General features: G+C 28.3%; 1 protein-coding gene across 5 annotated transcripts in view; it reads right to left on the bottom strand.

Annotated features, from left to right (window-relative positions):
* Positions 1-41: 41 nt before the first annotated feature.
* Positions 42-22273, bottom strand: part of LOC102672312 (rho guanine nucleotide exchange factor 11) — a 32398-nt gene continuing 10166 nt past the window's right edge. For 3 of the 5 annotated variants that reach the window (XM_006622137.2, XM_006622140.2, XM_006622139.2), the window contains 15 exons: positions 22075-22268; positions 21690-21979; positions 21395-21574; positions 20901-20957; positions 14066-14201; positions 13569-13650; positions 13291-13343; positions 4376-4647; positions 2902-4194; positions 2502-2618; positions 2229-2405; positions 1876-2096; positions 1612-1762; positions 1455-1501; positions 42-1228 (listed from right to left, as the gene is read on the bottom strand). In XM_006622137.2, coding sequence (XP_006622200.1) covers positions 1130-1228; positions 1455-1501; positions 1612-1762; positions 1876-2096; positions 2229-2405; positions 2502-2618; positions 2902-4194; positions 4376-4647; positions 13291-13343; positions 13569-13650; positions 14066-14201; positions 20901-20957; positions 21395-21574; positions 21690-21979; positions 22075-22268 — 3369 coding nt within the window. In that variant the 3' untranslated portion in view covers positions 42-1129. Of the gene's footprint in view, positions 1229-1454; positions 1502-1586; positions 1763-1875; positions 2097-2228; positions 2406-2501; positions 2619-2901; positions 4195-4375; positions 4648-13290; positions 13344-13568; positions 13651-14065; positions 14202-20900; positions 20958-21394; positions 21575-21689; positions 21980-22074; positions 22269-22273 lie in introns of all 5 variants that reach the window. The other 2 variants (XR_422635.2, XM_006622138.2) reach the window with 2 other exon arrangements.

The raw sequence follows: 22273 nt of genomic DNA, 5'->3' as shown, positions 1-22273 counted from the left end.
GAGAGAGAGAGAGAGAGAGAGAGAGAGAGAGAGAAAATATATATTATGTAAAAAGTTTCTTCTTTAATTCATATAGTCGGCATTTGCATTTTTGGATTGAATATCCTGAACATATGGTCATGAAATATAAGGAAAGTATATCTAAAAGCGTATTATTTAATAATAATGCATCAAAAATCATTATTCTGCATTAATATATGCTTCGCATTTCTTTACATATATTGAAATATCGACGCATCTTCTGATTAAATATCTTTATATATATATAAATGCAAATTATGTTTCATGACTATTGAATTATTATAATGACACAGTTGGTTTCAAATATATCATAGCAGATCACAAAAGTTATGTTTCTTGAGATGACTAAATTGTTCTAAACGCGTATAACATATTTACGTAAATGTTTTTGTATAAAATGCATAATAAGTATTTCAAAGTAATTTCGATAAAATCGACTTTAATTTTTTAAAAAATATCTTAAGGAAAAATTTTCGATATACAAATTGATATATATAAAACAATATTATAGAAATCGATGTCATTCCAGACATGATATAACAATTTTTATACAGTAATACCTATTATAAGAGTACTACAGTGTAGATTTCAAAATAATCTACAGTAAAAAAATTGTTCTATATGCATATAAAGCTTTCATTTAATTTATTAATTTGTATATTTATGTATCCGTATATTTATTTATGTAGAGAAAAAAAGAGAAATATTAAATAAAAATAAATTTAGTAATCTATTTGGAATTCTCTTTACTTCTTTCAAAAAAATTTCCTTCACCATATTATTTCAGAAACTGTATCGTTATATTATTGGCAATAAAAAAATTTATGTAATTTCCAGTCATTGATATAATATGATGTATACGCGTATTCGCTGTTACATCATGTAAATCCAGTTACATAAAATCTTTGGCAAAGGTATGATTAATCATCGACCCATGACTCTGTAAATATGTATCTAATATTATTGTATTCCATAAACAGCTACTCGCCATTTGTCATTTTTTACATAATTTTGATTTCTTCCAGTATGAGCATTCGGAAACGATCTTGCTCGTGAAATGCATTTAGTTGACAATATTTAATGCATTGCATTACATATCTTGCATCTTTCAACCGACACTATCTCCCATTACTTCTGTTTCTGTTTCGTGTTCTGTATATTCCAATTCTTCGTTTGCCTCAGATTCACCACGTGCATCTACAAATTCCTGTAAAATAATATTAAATTTATAATAGGAAAATAATATAAGAAAAATATAAGAAAATAAAAGTTAATATGTTATAATTTATGAATATATGAATATATATATATAATATATATATGAATATAACAAAATATATTGTATTTGTAAGAAAATTAATTAAAGTATTTTATTATATTTGTATCTTAAAAAATTAATCAAGTTAATTTCGTAGTAAATTAAAAACTCTTACATCACGAGTGGGATCGTCAATACTGCTATCCTTATTTAAAACTTCACCTGAAAATCATAAAAACAAAATTAATTATCATATTTATGTAAAGATGTACTAATTATGTACATCAATAAATGTACATCAACCTACATTCTAAAAAAATTGAAAAACTAACTGGGTTCTGTTTGTGTTTGACTTGATGCGGTGCATGTTTCTGAAAATTCACGACGTTGTATATCTGCATCAAGGGCATGAAGACGTTCTCTACTTCTGCGTAATTCTTTTCTTAATGTCTCTCGTTCTTCTTCTCTCTCTTTTATAATTTCCTAAAATTTATAAAATATTTAAAACAATTTTTATTAAAATTAATTATTTATTTAAAAATTATTTCTTTGAATATAATTATAAAAATTATTTTATGAAAAAAATAGAGTCTTACCAATAATTGTGACAATTGAGAAGTTAAAGAATGACAAATTGGTTGTAAACTTGCAATTGATATTGCTGGTTGTTGTGGATGAAGATGCATTCGTGGTGATGGACAACCAGTTGCCTCACAACTTGGCGGTGTTGCTAATATCGATGCTCCACGTGATGCAAGAATAGTTTCCGTTTCACTTACATTTAATGCAGAATTTAACATTCCAACCAATTGATTCGCTATAATAATAAAATAAAATATCAAATTTTTATAAAAATATAAATATTTTTTTCTAAACATTTTAAAAATTATATTTGTACATTTAAAAATTTTGTAATAATAAAATAAATATCATCTATTAATAGAAATACCTTGACTAATAGCAGCAAGTATAAGTTCAGCAGGTTCTTTTTCTATACTTGATGGTTCAGATGCCATGTCAGCCACATGTTCGAAATCTTCTTTTGGAATATTTAATATATCTGCTACTAATAATTGTTTCTCAATCAGTGCTTGCTTAATAATCTCATCCTTTCTTCTAAGACATTCTGCAAAATAAAATAATCAATCGTTTATAAACTATTTATTTATAATTTATTTAAAAAAATACATATATTACATTACATAATAAATAAATAATATACCTATTGGTGTAAGCACTGGTTCTGCAACATGTACAGGTGGTACTTCTACATGAACTTCAAGCGGATCAATTAATGATGCTTGTGTACAAGTAACCAATCGTAATGGTTCTCCTGTACCTAATTAAAAAAATGTAGTACATTTTAGAATGTAGAAATTTATATTTAAATTTATAAAATATTTATAAAATTATACGATTATTTTTTAATTTGGGAAATATATGAAAAAATTATTTATCTAAAAAATGTTCCATGATATAATAACAAAACTATTTTTCGTTAAAATAAAAATATACTTCTTGAAATTTTATAGAAATTTATCATAATTTTACTTTCATTCGTTTAATATAAAATTATTTTATATTTTTAATTTTTCATTTACAACAAACAAAGTATGTATTACCTGTGTTTGAAGGTTCGGATGAGTGTTGTGGTTGTTGCTGTTTCATTTGTTCAATCCTTGAGATCTCAGGTCCAGAAATATTAGGTGTTTCTCCTTCTTGTTCCATGCTAGTATCTTGCGTAGATTCCTTTGTTTCTGATTCTTGTTCTTGCTCCTGATCCGTTTTATTAGGAATATTGTCATGTTCTGTCGAAGAAGAATCTTCGATCGTAGGTCCAGGTTCTTCTGGCAGTGTAGTAGGTGGAGTAGGTCTTCTACCTTGTTTATCACGAGCCTTATATGCTTCAGCTGCTTCAGAGATGTGTTTAAACCATTGTTTTCGTTCTGCAGGCGAGGCTGCTACTAAATCATAGATTTGCGCTCCGTTTTGCGATGTATTAACCAGATAGAGAGAATTTTTATCTACGGCATTATGCCTGACAAGAACAGTAGATACTTTTACAATAGGACTCAATACAGAGTTCGCTTGATTTGGATTGATAAATTTCAACAGGTACTTTTCATCTTGTCGATGTAACAAGAGTATCGTATCGTCGAGCAATACCACGTGTAGATCGACCGGTTTTGCTCTATTCTGTTCGGTTCTACGCCATTGTAACGGACCTTCATAGATCAATTTACGTTTCGTGATGTCTAGATTCTTGAATTCCTGAACAGTTGGATGATCAAATTTATCAAATGCAGATCTGTCGATGGTACGTTGGATCTCTGCCAATCTCTGATAATCTTCTGCCTCGCGTACCGCTTGATTAACACAACTAAGAATTTCCTTACTTCGATCGAGACTTCGCAAAACAGCAGCTCTTTCCTTTTCGTTACTTTCAGGCGTGTATTTTGCCAAATTTTCAAAGAGCAAAGGATATTTTGTCAATCGGAGCATCCCCGTCAATATATGATCTTTGAGCTGTAACCTTCGACAAAGAGGATTAGCCTCAATTTCATTTAAGAAAGAATTCAATTTCGGATCCTTCCGACGACGATCTCGCAGAGCATCCAGAGCCACTTGCTGTTTCGCACAATAAATAGATGCAGCTCTCTCAAAGGTTTCTCCATTCTCGCCATCGAACATGTCTAAAAGAAGATCTCCGACATCGCCCACGCATGGATTCTCCTTCTTCTTGCGCTTCATCGCTTGATTGAAGCGCGAATGAATTGTTACCATCTCATCTAGATTGGAAAATAATAATTGTATTTGGTCTAACGGAAGTACTTGTGATTCGAGGAGCGGCTTGTGGAAGACGTGTGATAGCACTCTCAACGCCCGCACGTGAGATCGCTCCGTGTGAAAGAGTTCTGAAAAATTAAGATTATTTTCGAGGATTATAGATATATTTAATATTAAAATAAATATTCTGTTTTTTGTTTCATTAAAAAAAAATTTTTTTAAAAAAGAATTTAAGAAAAAATTTAAAAAAAATAGCGAATAAAATATTTTTAATTAATTATGAAATAAGGACAAAAGAGAACTACTAACCATTAATAACTTCTTGTCGTTTTTTCTCTGCATTGCTGAGCCGAGCGAGGACATCCTCGGCAACGCCTTGACTCCAATCAGGAGGATCCGGTTCAACATCAACATCGCTGTCCCACGAGGTCGATGTATTGGCCGCGGAGGTAGCTGGATGTACCTGCTCCAGGCTGGTACTCGGACTGTCCAAACTTCTCGTCGATAAGCTGCTGTTCGACGAACTGCCCGCTGAATTTCCGGGAAATGTCCCGGCCGGTTCAGAATCACTGAAACCAGCCCTATAGTCAATCGTTAGCGAATGAAGGATTGTACATTTAAATAATACCGGCTACTGCAGCCATTTTCAATACCTATACATAAATTTGTTGATACCAATAATACTTCTTAAGATTCCTTTGGAAATTAGACTATGTTAAAGATGACAAAGGGTATCTATTTTCTAGATTTTACACTTTTTGTTTTATTGGGATATTTCATAAGTTTTGCTTAACATGATTTTAGAAGGAAAAAGTTAATATTAAATTTGTAAAAATTATCTGAATAACAAGAATTAAATTTACAATAGAATGTTTTGATAGCTATTTTAAAAGAAAAATATAAAATTTATAATTTGTAAAAAAATAATAAATAATTTAAAGTAAAGGGAAATATTACTAATTACTATTTGTTTATTTGTATTTAATATATGCATCGAAAAAATTGTATTATTAATAGAATGACTTATAACATACGTGTAACATAATTAAAACAGGAAATACATCACACTCTTATCGATATTGAATCATTGTAGCTAGTGAAGTAATGTATTGTACAGCCTCAAACCACATAATGAATAAAGTTCACATTTTTCAATCATTTATTTGAAATAATTCTCAATATTCTTCGAAATTCAAAAAGTTTAAAGTTCTCGAACTTCTCGAAAACTTTTTGCCATTTTTACCATTCGAAATTTTCAAAACCCAATAAAGATTAATAAAGATTAATTTAATATAAATAACTTACGATGACATAAATTTATTTTTATTTAAGTTGATAAATCCAAATGAATTTATTAAACTTAAATTTATTTTAGTTTCGAGACTATTACAAGAAGATTTTGGATTTGAATTTTACGAATTTAAAAATTAAGTTTCTATCTAAAAATATCATAACTGAAGAATTGTACCTCTCAGACCTTGTACGACGTTCATTAACACCGCGTCTCTCGTGAGTGGGGGTGTCGGAAGCGATGGGTAGTTCCGAAAGACGTTCCTCCACGTTCGAGCACCCCGATGAAATGTCGTTCGACTGATCAAAGAAGGAAGACGGTTCCGTGGTGGATATCGGACTAGTTAAGTTTTCGTTGCCGCGAGAATTAGGTCGAGGACGGACACGTCGAGAACCGCGTTGTCTCATCTTTTATATCTCCTTAGCCCTAAAGGGCTTCCTCGACGTAGTAAAGCTGGCAGGCATGTGCCGTCTCAGCTGCAAACGTAACGTTACGTATTGCCTTTGCGAGGATTTCCTCAACCAACGAATATTGTATTATAGAGACGAATAATTCCACTGATTTTTATCTTTTTCTTTTTCATTTAACGAGATGTGTGCGATTTAAATCTTAAATTTAAAGAAGTCCTTAACATATTCACACGTAATTTTATTGAAATTCTGGAGCAATGTGTTAATACGTATTAATATACTTTTAAAAAGATAGTATTAGTAATTCTATTCTGGCGCCTTTTTATAATCATTCTGAATCTTGATGGAAAGGGTGCAAGCGAAATAATAACTGTGACAATCTAGCTAAAATGCCAACGTACTGTTAGTCGATTATTTCTGTGAGAAGAACGAGTAACCTTTAAGCAAGTAGAAGTATTTTAATAATTTTAACATTTTTCTAGCAATCCATTTATGAAATTTATTTATTTTCCCTCTTGAATTTTAAATAAAAAAAAAAATTTTAATTAAAAATATATTTTAAAAATTCAATCATTGTTAATGATTCGTTAGTAAATTTTGAGACTAGAAAATTGATATTAGATTTTAAAATGATTCAAATCTCTTTTGATTATCAATAATTCAATAACAATTTTCATCGGATTTTCCAGATTTTTCTTTTATTTATTTAAAATAATGCGCCCAGCAAGGTTCTAACTATAAACGAGAACTTAATCGATGTCGATCAAGCTAAACCTTATCGAAGCCGCTCCTTCATCACTTTAATCAACCCTCTAGATATAGAAGAGACATCGACTTGCGGCTGATACACTGCCTTGTGCATACAGTTGTACGTAACCATCAATGATACCTGTATTCTTCCTTTGAAGAGTAAAAAAATCGACGTACTTCTTTGTCTCGTTCGCTGACACCTTCTTTAACAAACGTTTGCTCAATGAAATTTTCTACAAACAGATCCACGAAACTGAACTTCTCCATCAACACGACAAATTTTTACGAATTAGATTTAGATTTTTTAAACAAGTTTTTCATATTGATTATAATATTATATTAACATTCTATTATAGATGAAATTTCGTCACAGCGAATTTTATTCTAAAATGATTTGACGATATTCTTTAATATTAAATAAAATTTGTAAATATGTATCAAGAATTATTAAGCAAATTTTTATAAAATACACGAAAAATTGAAGCGTGTGTAGAATTGGCCAACGACAAGGAGGCTGCAAAAGAAGCTGAGCCTATGGCCGGTGTATTGATTCGAAAGTATCGATTGCTTCAAAAATAAAGGGCAAGACATCTATCTGTAGCCTGATATCGCTTTGGTCCCCGTTTACACCCGTGTACACGTACTACAAACCGGATCGATACAAAACGGATCGGTTTCTTTTTCCTCCCCATTTACATGCATCGATCTTTTTAAAACCAGATGCATTAGCCGGCTAATTCATGCGAATCGTACTAATAGCAGTGAGGTATTAACGATTACACTAAAAATGTACACGTGGCGTAAAGAGAATAAATTCTCTATTACGTTGCATTTATCTTTAACCCTTTAGAAATAACAAGTTTCCATATATACAAAATATATAATTTCCTTCATTTCTATTTTTTTTCTTAATCAAAATAAAAACTATGAGATTTATAATTGTTTAAGAAATTTATTATTATAAAAGATAAATTAATATTTATTATAATAAGATAAATGATTAAAATTAGCATATTTTATACAAAAAATATTCTAAATTCTTTGAAAGATAATAATGCAAAGTAAAATGTATAATATGTAAAATTTTTAAATTCAAAATTATTTTGGGCAAGGAGATAAGAAAATTTGTCAATGCCACATATATTTTCTAATCGTTTTATTTTCTAATCTAATCTGTCGATTGATTTTAATTGCAATGAATGTAGATCGCACATTTATTCTCAGAAATCTAAACCTTTATTATACGAATTATTGTACGAATAGCCTTCCTGTTAAGATAATTTTTAATGAATTAATTGCCCTCAAATCGATTCATTGTGCATCATTAAATGAATGAATGAAAATTTTCTTTTTTAAAAGAAAGAAGAGATAAAATTTTGAGAAGAAATATAAAATTTATATAATTTTATATAATGCAATAAAATTGTCATTTTTTTATAACTAATAAAAATCAAATTTTAGCATTATTTGGTTAAATAATTATAATAAAAAAAAATTTACGATATATTCGATTTAAAATTCTATTTAATATAAGAATAATAACTATAAGCGCATAATTTTTCCCAATGTTTGATGAACATAATTAAATGTTTTAATAAAAAAAAGTCAACGAAGAACAAAGAAAGGTATGATAAAAAACAAAAGGAATCGCACCGTTGTTTGCGGTAAAAAAAACCGTAAAAGAATAATTAACTATAATATAATATTATGTACGATGAAATTAAGATTGAATGCATTCATCTACATATTCTATCGAACAATCATAAAAGGATCGTTTGTTTTTATTATTTAGCATTTAAACAATACTGTCGAATCATCTTCAAATATTATTTCAACAGTAGAATTGATCAAAATTCTTTAAATTTTCCATTGAACTGGATTTCTTCATATTTAATTTGATTAAAAAATTTAAGAAAAAGGAAAAATTGATCACATCATTTGAAACTATTGCATATTAATAAAAAAAAATTATTCATTAATAATAAATAAATCTTTGCAAACATTTAATCTAATGACTTTGAGTACAATTTTATTACTATAAATTCACAGAATACTCGCCATAATTTTTATACTCGCGAAAATTCAAAATTTCAACATTTTATCGTTTAAGAAAAAAGGACACTGACCGGTGATCTAAAAACATTGGGAAAAATAAAAGTTAAAGTCCTCCTTTAAAAATTATGAGAAGAGAAATAAAGAGATTTTCATCTTCTTTCTCTCGAGAGAAGATTTATAACATTCTTATTCCCAACGCGTGCTTACATGGTGTTTTACGTCTCTCACGCTCGAGATCATTAAATCACCAATACATTAGCCGCGAATCTTGCTACACGTGTATTTTTATCAAGAAGAACGAATTTACATGCCGCAGCTTGATTATTAATGATATCACGAAATTACTATCGTTCACGTTTCTCCAGAAATAAACGCACGACAATGACGAAGTTACCACCACGGGTTATTTATTTATCGAACCCCGGGTTTAAAGAGTCACAATGCAGTTTCATGCTTCATCGAGTAAAAATGAACTTTGCAGTTTCTCAATGAGGTCAATAATCCCGTATAATTTAAAAAAAGAAATGCAATAAAAAAAAGGAACAAAGAAAAGAAAAATTGAAAATATATCAACATTCAAAGAGATTAACGAAATTTGTAAGTATAATTCGTTACGAGATCAATCTCTGATTCATTGGATTCGAATTTAAAGCATTAGTCATTCTTCCATCTTTTTGCTGAAAATTGTTACAGACTTTATTGGTATTAGAAGATTACCATTCACGAGAGATTGCAATTTTGAATCAATGTGAGAGATTCTATTTATATTTTTGTTTATATTATTTATATACATTCATATTTCTGCATAATAAATATCGCATTCCAATAAAATTTTATTTCAATCATTCTATATTTGAAAAATATTCTGCATTTGTATTTGTTTATGTGTTATTCTATTTAAAAATAATATTAAAAATAATATTAATAATTGGGACGAAACTAACAATTAAATTTTTATTCTTTGCCAATTACCAAATTGAAGAATTATAAATCAACGAAAGTATTATTGGCATGCATAATTTAAATATTGAACATTTTTTCACCGAAAAAATTCGATGAAAGCTGAATACCGATGAAACAATAAACACAATTCTTCTGTTATTTTCTTTAATACATTTTTTGTTGATGGAAAAATAATTTTGAATAAATAAATTTTAAATCTAATTTAAAAAAGTTTGACTAAGATGTTTAAAAATAGTAAATTCCAAATATTTTGATCTGTATTTACATGGAATATCTTTAAGAAAAAATCTTTCATGAAAGATTTACTTTTGTCGATTATCATTAACCACTCTGATAATCCATCCGTAAATCCTGTCATTAATAACATATCATAGATATCAAAATGAAATGTTTTTATCAATCAAAAAAACATGTTTATAATGTTTCATCATCACCCAAACTATATGAATTCAAAAATTCTAAAAAAAAAACAAAAATTAGATTTAATTACAATTGGTCTAAGTTATGAAGATGATTACAAACATTTTCAATCATTTTATATTTTTTATATAAATAATACATTAAATATTAAATAGCTATAATAATAATTAATGATAAAAATAATTTATATATATTTAAATGTATTAAATGTAATATAGATATATAAAATCCTTCCATTGTTTAATATATATTTATTTTTATTTATGAACAAATTAAAATGCATTTTAAAGGCATTATCATGTTCATTGATGTAGCGTCACTAATGATGAAATTACAATGACTATATCTTTCGTGTGCACCTATTCTTATTCACAGATAGTTGATAGATTGTCGAATAACCCGCGACAAACAGTTTAACTCGTTTAGATTGCTTTTTTGCAAAAAATAGGATAAATAGATTTGTATTCTGAATAAATGAACTATAACATGGAAAGAAGAAAAGTTCAGCTAATTATAAGATAATAATTCCAATGATACTATCGTTAGAAAAATAATAAGTTTTAAAAATTTGAGACTATAATGACAATATGATAAAATGAACGAATTCGATGAATTATTAATATACATTTAATGTGATAATATAAAATAAATTCTATTTTATTTATAAATGATTGTGAAAAGTTGGTATAATTTATTCCTGTATTTTAATATTGAAATTTTATTATAATAAAATTTTTCCAATTTTTAAACTGATTATTTCTCTTATAATATTATACTTTATTTATAGATATTTTAAAAATTTAATTTTTTGTAAATATTTCAATATTGTTGAAATTACCATTGAAAAATTTAAAATACAATGTATCGAGCAAGTGATATAATATTATGCACAGTTAAAACTAGTGGCATCCAGATGCGCAGAATATGAATAATTTCAGCTTCCTTTAATTTTGTTAATTTACATATTTTTAGTCCATCGAATTAATGCTCTCTACAATTACGACCATGCATGTTTCATTTTTTAAATTTAATCATCTAAAAGTTAAACATAAATTCAATTTTCACTTCTTTATAACACAATAAACATACGATAAACTTATCACATAACGATAAATTTAGAACTAATCGTTTAAAAGATTTCAATATTCATTGTCCGAACAAAAGGCATTGAAATCACCGGAAAATGAACTTTAATTCTCTACATTTAATCATTATCTTCTTGTTGAAATTAGATTTTAATGAAAATTTTAAAATTTTCTATAAAACTTTTCTATAAAACTTTTTTATCTTTCAACTTGCCAATTAACTTTTTCACTATTTATTCTTGAATCAATAACAAATTCGATATCCTAAACGATCAAGTTTAACAAAAGACTCACAGCGAAACCCACAACAATTACAAAATTATATAAATTCCTCTGCGCATTTAAATATTGTCAACGTTTCACAATCATCATGTTTATTCTCCAATTAATGAAAAACCTTTTCTCGTTCCCTCCAATATTCCAATGTCAGTGGTTGTTACTGTTTAATTACTGCCGACTAAAGTTCCAATTAAAGCGGTCATAATTCCCATTAAGCGCCAACAACAATTGTAACAATGATATTAACGAAATCGTAACCACTTCTTCGACACGAGTTTAAGGATAATGGAAAATTGAAAATTCGTCCCGCATAAAAGAGGCGAATCCTCGATCGATAGACACGAGGATCGAGAGATCGACACGCTGACACGTTTCAGATGCCGGTTCTTCGCGGGAAGCACGAGTGTTCGATCCAACCGGAAGTCGTACCGGCGTCAACAGGAGGAAATCGCGAAACGAGACGGTCGGATCGGTGTTCGATGTGTTTCGGGTGAACGCGTGGGTGTTTCGCACTGTCGAAGCGACGCAATATCCATCCGCGGAATTGAACGTTTAACGTCAGACTGAAGGCCTTCTGGCTGGCATACACACCTTTGCCAGAGGAAGAGGAACGAGTCGAGTCTGCGCCGTTTGCACGTGTACGGGGATTTAGAGCGTCAAGAAGCGAAAAGTCACCGGTTAAGAAGCGTAGGACCCTGCCAAAAATCTATACACGGTGTGTCGGAAAAATTCCAGGGCCGAGTGAAACGCCGGGAATAGACGTTCCAGCTGATCTCTTGAACTGCAGCCGGATCGGTTACAACAATTGCAAGTTGGTCTGATACACATAGTGAGCGAATCGGAGAAGAAGAAGATGGATTTACCAATAAAATCGGATTTTATTAGATTTTTCGAGGGATTTGAGCGTGTTGGGATTTTTTGTTTAGAAGAGCAGTCTTGAAAATGATTAGAAATTGTTAGATTAAAATAATATAAAAGGAGGTACTCGTGGCTTTATTTTTTATTGTACGAGATGTGGATTGTATGATAGTGTTATATAGTATTTTAATAAGTGGATTTTAATATTACATTAAAGTGAAATGTATTAAAAAATGTATCAAAATTTACAGGTAAACAACTTTTCTTTTATGATCATTCATAAATTTTGACATAAAGATTAAAAATCTCGAGTTAGTTTTAAAAATACTTAAAATAAATCTTTAACAATTCAATTATAATAATATTATTGAATTTCATTCTATTATTTAAAATTGTAAATTATATTATTAATATCTTAATATTGTTATTTCAAAAATATTGAAAAATATTTCTTAATATTTTTAAATAACAGATTTAAAAATTACACTTAATAAATCTACAATAGAATTCAAGGGAAAAGAATTCATTATAATGCATTAATTAAAACTATCACTTTATGAATTTATAAAAAATTTTTGCGAAATGAAATCTTGTACATTGAATCCATATTTTTCGGCAATTATTCATCGCGATATGTAGGCATCAATGTGAAATCCAAATTCGTTTGAAAATAGTGCCGATCTTCGTAACGTTTCTATTTTGGCAATTATACAATTGCGTAATATAGAAGCAGTGACAGTTTGACAGAGCAGTTGAAAACAGTTTGAAAAATAGTTTATTATTTTGCATCGACATAAGAGTGTGAATGTATTTCGTTAAGAAAATTTTTTTATTGAATTTTTTAAAATAAGTCATATCTACGCTTTATCAATAATGAAAAATTAAAACTTAGAATAATATTTTATTAGCTATTGATTGATTAATTAATTAATAAATTAAAATAAATAAAGAAAAATAAAAATTCCCTCACTTTTGAAAATCATAAGCTACTTCAATTTTTTTGGATAAAAATATTTTTATATCTTCATAGGATACTTAGGAAACTTAGACAGTTTATATAACTATATATACTTATCAATTATCATGCATATATCAAATAAAATATCTACTCACTTCGTTTTAGAAAGATTTGGGTCGCTGGTCTTTCTCTTCTCTCGTAGCTGTCGCTGCAATGAAAACAGTTACAGTGATACTAAAAGATGCATACTATAGTGAATGCTAAATTAAGTTATCCGACATGAAACCTCGTTTCATTGAAATTTATTTAAAAATAAATTTCGCGAAACTCGACCGATATCTCGCGTGTCTCGAAATTTTAATTCGTTCGTTGAATCATCAGTTTACACGTTACGCTAGAGAAATTTTGGAATAGAAATTTTTAGAATTCTTACCTTGTGATGTATCCGCTCCTTGTAACTTTCAGACCTGTTTATGTTTGACGTCTTTGGCTTACTGGAAATATTTTGCTGCACCCTAAGTAATCGTAATTAATGAAGCGTAAATTAATATCTATAACAGAAATCAGCTAAGCAACTGCGATAAATGAAATGAAAACAACGCATAAATATCAAATCATATTTTGGGAAAAAGATATGACGTTCATAGTAAAACAATTTTTTTTAATCGATGATAAATGTGTATTAAATTAAACCAATCTTACTGTAGAAATAAATAAAAAAATCACACGAAATAATCATCAAGATAAAAAAAATTGCTGTGATAAAACATAGGATAAAAAAGAAAATAAGAATTTGATCTAAAAAAAACTCTTACAAGATGCGTATATTTTTTACTACGATTAAAAAAAAGAAAAAAGTCGACGAAATGATTAAAAAAAAAAAAAAAAAATATTCCTCTTAGCGATTTCATGCAAATACGAAAAACATACATTTCTGAAATATCTTCCCGTGAGGAAGGATTGTCCATACTATCGCCGTGATCGGAGACTCCGCTGTAAGCGGAAATGCGTCCTCTTTCGCTACTACTACGCGCGTTTCCGGCTATGACGCCCCCGCGATGTTCTCCTGAAAACACGAAACAAATTAATGCATTCAGTTATTGTTTCAATACATACATTACTCTAAACACTTCATTAATTAGTAAATATTAACATATGGTTAACTTTTATAGGAACAAATGAAAATTAAGATATGATAATTTGAGGTATAGAGTTAATCATATTTCTTGTGTTTTGTATTGTTTAAAATTTTTTCCATATAATTTTCAAACAGAATATCGATAATTTATTTTACATTATATTGAATATTAAAATACATTTTAGGGATTTCAATAAACTTTCGATATAGCGTTAAAAGAATTGCTTTCAATGTGGATTTATTATTATTCCATTTTTATTGAAAAAATGAAAAATTCTAACAAAATAGGGAAAAAAATTACCGTAATAAAATCTGTGACATAATGCAGTTAAATTATTTTGATTCGCACGAATGCTTTACAAAAAGGCCATCACAGGTGTGTTACAAGCGAACCTATCGATTTTCGATATTATACTTTTGCTTACTTTCCCTCCTTGGTCAGAATGTTCTTTAGAAATGCATGAAATTTATAAAGAGTGGTTTGGAAAATGTAAACGAATTCCAACAAATATACGAACGACGTGTTACCGATATACTTCAATCTTAAAATAAAAGGTAGAATTCCACGTTAAAAATAATGAAAAAAATATTTTCAAAAAGGATTCAAAAACAAGTTATAACTTTTATAAACAGAGAAACGAAACTTCTAATGATATAAAAATATTGGAATTTGACACAAAAAATTTGCTACTAATATTAATTATTAAATCTTAATGCTAGAAATAACAATGATATTTTTTCTATTCCTATTGGAAGTTATAAAATTATATGTAATTATGAAAATTAAACAAGAACATTCTTCTTCGCCTTAGTCATAAATTATAAAATAATTATAATTACAAGATATATATCTGATACAAATATATAAATTTTATTTAAAAATTACACGTAATAATACGAAAGAGCTAGTTTATCTCAATGATAATGGAAATGAAACGAATATTTCGATTTAACTATTTGATGCGAGCGGGCATCGAATTAACACGGGCCACGATGTCTGGCATTTCTCCAACTATCCAGTCTTATGTGGAGGCTTATCAGGTAAGGAATGCGGCTCAGGGTAAAAGCAGATCATGAGAGTATGTGCAGAGAGGGTAGTAACATTTTAATCTCAAGCTAAGCAAACATACAAATCAAAATCGATTTATTAGATCAAAAATAGGTCGTAAATCTATCAAAAAAATTATATTTTTGCGTCCTCTAACAACGAAAAAATAAATTAAATTGGCAAAATTAATATTTTTATAATATATATTACACGACAATTCTACATTCATCTGTGATTGTCAGTTTGAAATTGATCGAAGAAAATTTCGCGACCATTCGGTTGTGCGAAGAAAAATAACCGATTATTCGATAATAAGTAAATTGTTTTGCCAACAGCTGTAGGGGCTAAAAGGCTATCACTTACTAAATTAACATTCGACAATATAAATTCAGCCGATTATTATAATACTTCTTTTTTTATCAATCTTTCTTAAATCAACGAGAAGGAACGAATTTAATGGACCGATATTAATATCATGAATTAATCACAGTTAATCGAGCAAAATTTAAAAATTCGATCGACAGAGCAGATAAATTAGAGCGAAACTGTCAGTGATATCATCAAAGGCCACGAATGTCAGCATTTCACTAACTGGGGGAAAACTTAAATGGCTGAATAAATATCCAATGAAAGTTCGTAACACCTAAAAATACCATCGTAAAAAAGTTGGTGCTCTTGAACCCCGTAAGCAGACAGATAGTTATAGATCAGCAGGGGTAGGTATGCTGAGGGGATGCAACGAAGGAAAAGCCTAAAGTCTCGAGTATTTTTAGATAGGGCGATGTAGGCGCGTGTCGCAGAGGCCGGAAACCGTTTTGTGGGCCCCTCCTTCCCGTTTTCTTCTTCGTTGTCGTTGTCGTTGCCGTCTGCGCTCGTGCCGCGCGAGATCTATCTTATTTTCCTTCCTTTCATTCCAATGCATACTTGGCATATAGTTACAGCAACGACAACCATCATTCGTCAAATAAAGTTACCTAGCCAGAAAAGAAAGCCCGACGATTGAATTATTGGAAAAACTTTTTCGATACTTTTCTATGTACTTTAAAAATCTGTATCTTAATACGCGGATAGAAAGAAAAAGAAAAAGAAAAAGAGAGAGAGAGAGGATTTTATCTCGTGCATTTAATCAAAAATATTATGATTTGATATTTGAAATAAAATAATAAATAATGAATGTTAATAATATCATGCAGGATTTTTATTTTTATATATATATTTTATTATCACTGTATTGTATCGATACAGGACCAAAAAATTTTATAAGTGGAGTAAGAAAATTTAAAATTTAAAATATATTTTCATAATACAAAAGATCCATTCCTAAAAAGAAAAAACACGACGGAACACAACTTACAATTCATCTATATAGACACGTAAGATTTCCAGTAGATCCTGATCTAATTTTGTCTAGACATGTACTATTTGTACAGTCGCAAGATTCTGTTTATGAGATATCTGTCGGATGAACGCCAAAGATGCAAAGAGAATGATCATCAATAAATTGTACGAAGAGACGGCATATAACTATATAGATGTAACGAAAATTTATGAACATATCTGGCAAAATATAACACTGACAGCAAAAAATTTCCATTGGCTTGTCAAATCTTCACAGATTCAATTTTTTTTCTGTCATTCTATCGAAACTTTCCTTCATACAGGAGAAGCATCTGAAGAAAGTTCGAAACTTTTGACATTATTAATAAAAATTCGATCAATCAGTTTATCAATGTCCTATCAATCGAAACTTTTAAAATGTATTTGATTTTAAAGAAATTTTAAAGATTGACACATAATCTAACAAACCTTTCAAAAATATTATTACTCAAACTTGTAATAGACATAAGATCTAACAAAACTTGATTTCGAAATTATTTTTAATCTTTCAAAATGCAAATCAAAGTCCTATATTTTTATATGATTAAATAATATGAAATGTAATATTACTCTGTATCATTTCATTTATCAAATGGAGAAATAAGAGAATTGTTAAAAACAAACCTGTCTCTTTTTCTATGCCACTAATTTCCTTCGTACCGGTATTTTCAGACTTGCTCGAAACATCAATCTCATCATAGAATGCACTGTCGTTCAAGTTTTCACAACACGTCGATACATTGAGACGATCTAAACCGACTATCAAAGCTGTCTCTATGATGTCGTTTGATTCGCGTGTCTTTCTTACAGCGGCAAAAGTCTCCCAAACTTTGACGGCGGCTTTGCTCATGTGTGGCACACAAGTTCTCTGTTTGATCGTCTTCAGTTTCGTTTTCTTCGCAACTTTATCCTTGCTGACTTTCTCGAGTACCACAGTTGAACCTAATTCGATAGATACATTTTTTTTTTCTACCGTTTCTCGCGATTAAATATTTATAATCCACTTTAAATTCGAAGAATCTCTATCGCATTTAATAAAAAAAAAAAAAAAAATCAAATAAAATTTATTTCAATTATTTTATTCTGAAAATTTTCGTAATATTTTTCTATCGCTTCATTTTTACGAATCATAAAATAAAGCATAAGCTTATTTTCATTTATGATTGGATTAAATTATTCAAATTTGAAGAATTTTCCATTCTAAAACTAATTTATCTTTATCTTTTGTCTTCGCAAACAATTAATACATAAGAATACACAAATTTCTTAACCATAATTGGTTGTTTCAACTATCTTCGTATTTCTCTATAAACGTTGCGATAACGCGATATCAAAACGACGATAACGAATATTCGGTGAAGTATATTTAACCACTAGTATCACATAATTGCTCCAAAAATAAAAAAAAAAAATAAAAAAAAATCATCTAAACCGTTTTGAAATAAAACGCGTCTACAGGAGCTTCTTCGATCCAAGCAGATTATTAGATATTCACGCGATCTTTACCGTCACCCTTCAGCTTCCGATTGAATCTGTTCCTGCATCTCTCCGAGGAAAGCCTGAAGCTAGCAAACCCGGAGATCAGGGGTGAGGGGTTAGTGGTCGTTGGGTAAGGGTTGCAATCCGGTTCCCCCTCCAAGGGATCACGCAACTGTTGCACCTCGACCATGTGCACACCTCGATGCTTCACTATCGAGAAAATGATAATCGACACGGTGTTTCTATACTTCTCGCGGCAACAACCGAGCTGATACTAATTTCCCTCGAACCCGCGCTCGCTTCTTTTCCGCGGAGACTGCCGTTGGTTTCCGGTTAAAACCCCACCAGAATGATCCCCCGCTCGTTTCACAACCACGTTCAACTGCGTGTATTCACAAATATATGCGGTGTGCGTGTGATTCTGATTTTCGAAGGCCCTCTGATTTAACCCTCGAAGAACATCAAGGACGATCTTCACGTTCAAGATATTGATGTACTTAAAGTCATTCTTAAAGGGTAACTCTCCCTTTACAACACGAGGAGGTGTTACTTGTCTGATTCTTGATTTCTTCTGTTTGTTCTATATTGGTTCGATGGCCGTAGAAATTCTGACGAGAAGAGTAATTATCGAGGAATCCTTGCTGATTTTTTTTTTTTAAATCTCTTTTTTCAAACGTTTTAATATGTATGCTTGTTAGTTTTATGAATGGAAATTTTTATAAAATTCGCGTATTTAATGAAAAAATAGATTGCGCTAACAATATTATATATGTAAAAACTTTCTGAAGTATTAAAAAATTTTGAAGTATATTATAAAATTTGTAAAAATTAAAGTTAAAAGTTATAATATGAAAGAAATAAATGTCAATAATGTAACTCGATTTTTATGCACAAGTAAGAAATTTTACATTAGAAAATAGTGAAATTATATTATATACATATTTAAATTTACATTATATTTAATATGAATATAGTAACAAATTATTAATATATATAATATAATATAATATACTCTGTGAATATGAATCTATGTAAAATATCTATATAAGTGAGATTCTAAGTTTGTTTCGTGGTTTCCTCTCCTCTATTCTTCCTTCCTTCCTCTTCTCTTTTATAAATTCATTAGCATACAGCCAACACACTCGTTTTGCGAAACTTCCTTATCGAAGAACGCGATTATTGTAACAATAGTGCTTGATAAAAACCACCTACACTCTGCTTCAAGCACATAAACTATCGATTATGTATTTCAACATTGACACTGTTCCCTTTAATCTTTCGATTTAAACAATGAAATAAGTATTGAAAAACGCAAAAATATCTTTCATTAATATTTATAATTTCAAATAATTTAATTAGTACTTGCAGTGAAATTCGTAATGCATGTAGCCATTACAAATTGAAATGAAATTCTCAATATTTTTGTAACGAATCGATATATATTCTTCAAAACATATATATTTTCACGAACAAAGTCTTATCAAATTAGCATACTAATAGTTTAAAAGACTAAAAAGAAATGTCGATAAAGAACCACTGAAAACCATGACAAGCAACTTTTCTCCAATATTTTAAATTTTAATTTTTACTAAGATGTATACACTTTCTTCACCACTATAATTGCTTTGATTTATTTATTTTATTTTATTAAAAAAAAATAAGATTCACTATTGATTTAAAACAAATATTAAATGCTTCCAACAAGACAAACAATTGTAACAATGGCTGACAAGTGACTTACGTTCGTCAAAGAACGTCTCGATCGAAATGAAGACACTAAACTTTGAGATAATGGATAACGAAAAGAAGAAAAAAAATATACGACTGTACTTACGTAGTTATACAAGCATGCGTAATTGCGAGTTGTTATGACAAAGTACAATATAATAAAAAAACATTGCAAATGGATATGAATATTGTATGCATCAAGAAAACTTATATTTAACAAGAAATTGAATATGTGTTCTCATATATTATGTATATAAAAGAAAATTGATTTCAGACTAATGAAATTTGAATAAATGAATAATTTAAGTTTTTTTAATATTGTAATATTATATTATTTTTGATAATTAATTTCTATTTGATTAAATTTTTGAGATAATGCATAATTTTAATATAATATAAATAGTAAAGTATAAGTTTTAATATAATAATAAATATTTACAATTTAAAATTATTTATGATACATCATGCATAAAATTAGTAAATTTTGTTTTGAAAAATATATTATAATTAATGACGCTTAATAAATTATGTAGAACAAATAAACCGATTAATATGAATAATATGGATATATTTTTATCATATATAAAAAAAAATTTTTATTACTTATTTTTCATAAATTAATAAATTATAAAATTATCAATATTTTTATTTAAAAAGTAAAAATTTTAAAATAACTTCAGAATATATTTAAAAACAAAATAATAAATTTTATACTATGAGATACAAATTATTTCTGTGAATTTGATTTTGAAATTATAAAATTATAATGTATTAAAATATGAAACATAGGACTGCTTATATTTTATATATGACACAAATTATTTAATAAAAATTGCATAAATAATAAATAATAATTTTAATATAATATGTATAATTAAAATTTTCACGTGTTAATTATATGATATATAAAATAAAAAAAATGGATAAAAATATTTTATTTAAAAATATTATTTCTAATGTTATTTGATTTAATGGTTTAAAAATAAATAACTTACCATTTTCACCATCTGTCAATGCACCAGTATCTTCTTCACTTCTTTTAATTTTATCAACTATAACATTAAATATTAAGAAAATAAATTATGTAGAAAAAATATATTTATAAATTTCATTTATAATATATATATATAAGGAAAGAAAAAAAAATATTTCTAAAATAATGTTCTAAATTTAAAATGTTCTAAAATAGTTCACAGATCCTGGAGATTCATTAAGTTTTTATATATTGAATGAGAAAAAATGTAATATTCATCACTTTATTTATATATATATATAAAACATATTTATAAATATAAAACATATTTTTTTCTTCAAATTTAAAAATTGTTAACAATCAATTTAAATATTTATATTCGATATTATAAATTTAAATTTTTAAAGATTAACAATAATAAAAAATTATTTAAAAGTTCATGATAAAAAATATTTTAAGCTATTTTAATTAATTAATTATATTACATATAGAATATATTACATCTGAATTACTCACCATGAAGCATGTGATTTTGAGAATGATGATGATGATGTGATGATGGTGGTTTTCTTTCAGGTCTGATACGTTCCATCAATTTGCTTATACGATCATTGCCTCTTTCTTTTCTAACCAATGGTCCTGGACAATTTTCTTCTACTACACGAACACATTGACGATGAACACTTAGAGAACAATCTGTAATAAGAAGAAATAAGAATAAAGAAGAAATTTAAAAAATTTTTTTTTTCATGCCTATAATATATATATTAAATTTATATTTTTTAATTTATGAATATAAAACTTTACTTACCACTACATAAGTATCCTTGAGGTCCAATTCCACCAATGATAAGTTGACAATGATTACAATAGGTAATAGTAAAGTATTGATGAGCTACAAAATGATGACCTCTGATTGATATTTTTCTTGTTTTTCCCGTAAGTAAACGCGCTTTGAGATTTGACTTATCTTTTGCGACAAAAGTAGGTACTCGGTCAAGTGATAGTGGTCGGACTTGAAAAATTTTTGTTAATATTGTTGCCAGACCAGCTGCTGTTGTAAATTGTCGCAAATCTACATGTTCTTTTTCAATATCTTCTCTGAAACATTATTTAAAAAGTAAGTAATATTAAATGAAACTAACATTATTGAAATACTAAAAATAATAAATAAAATTCTTTATAAATAAACTTACAAATAAGGCTCCATTTTAGGTAAGAGGTATGTTTCTATAATTTTTGTTTCTCGTGTTTTATCAGATGCACTTTCATCCAATTGAGCATCACTTGGACCAAATAATGTACCTAATCCAGCAGTTCTCTTTTGTTGAAAATCTGTTAATTGTTCATTTAATTCTTCTTTTGCACGTGTACGTGCTTTCCAAAAAATCTAAC

This window comes from Apis dorsata, unplaced genomic scaffold (genome assembly GCF_000469605.1).
Source record: "Apis dorsata unplaced genomic scaffold, Apis dorsata 1.3 scaffold_667, whole genome shotgun sequence".
In the NCBI taxonomy this organism is placed as follows: Eukaryota; Metazoa; Arthropoda; class Insecta; order Hymenoptera; family Apidae; genus Apis; species Apis dorsata.
This window is presented reverse-complemented; position numbering and strand designations above follow the sequence as displayed.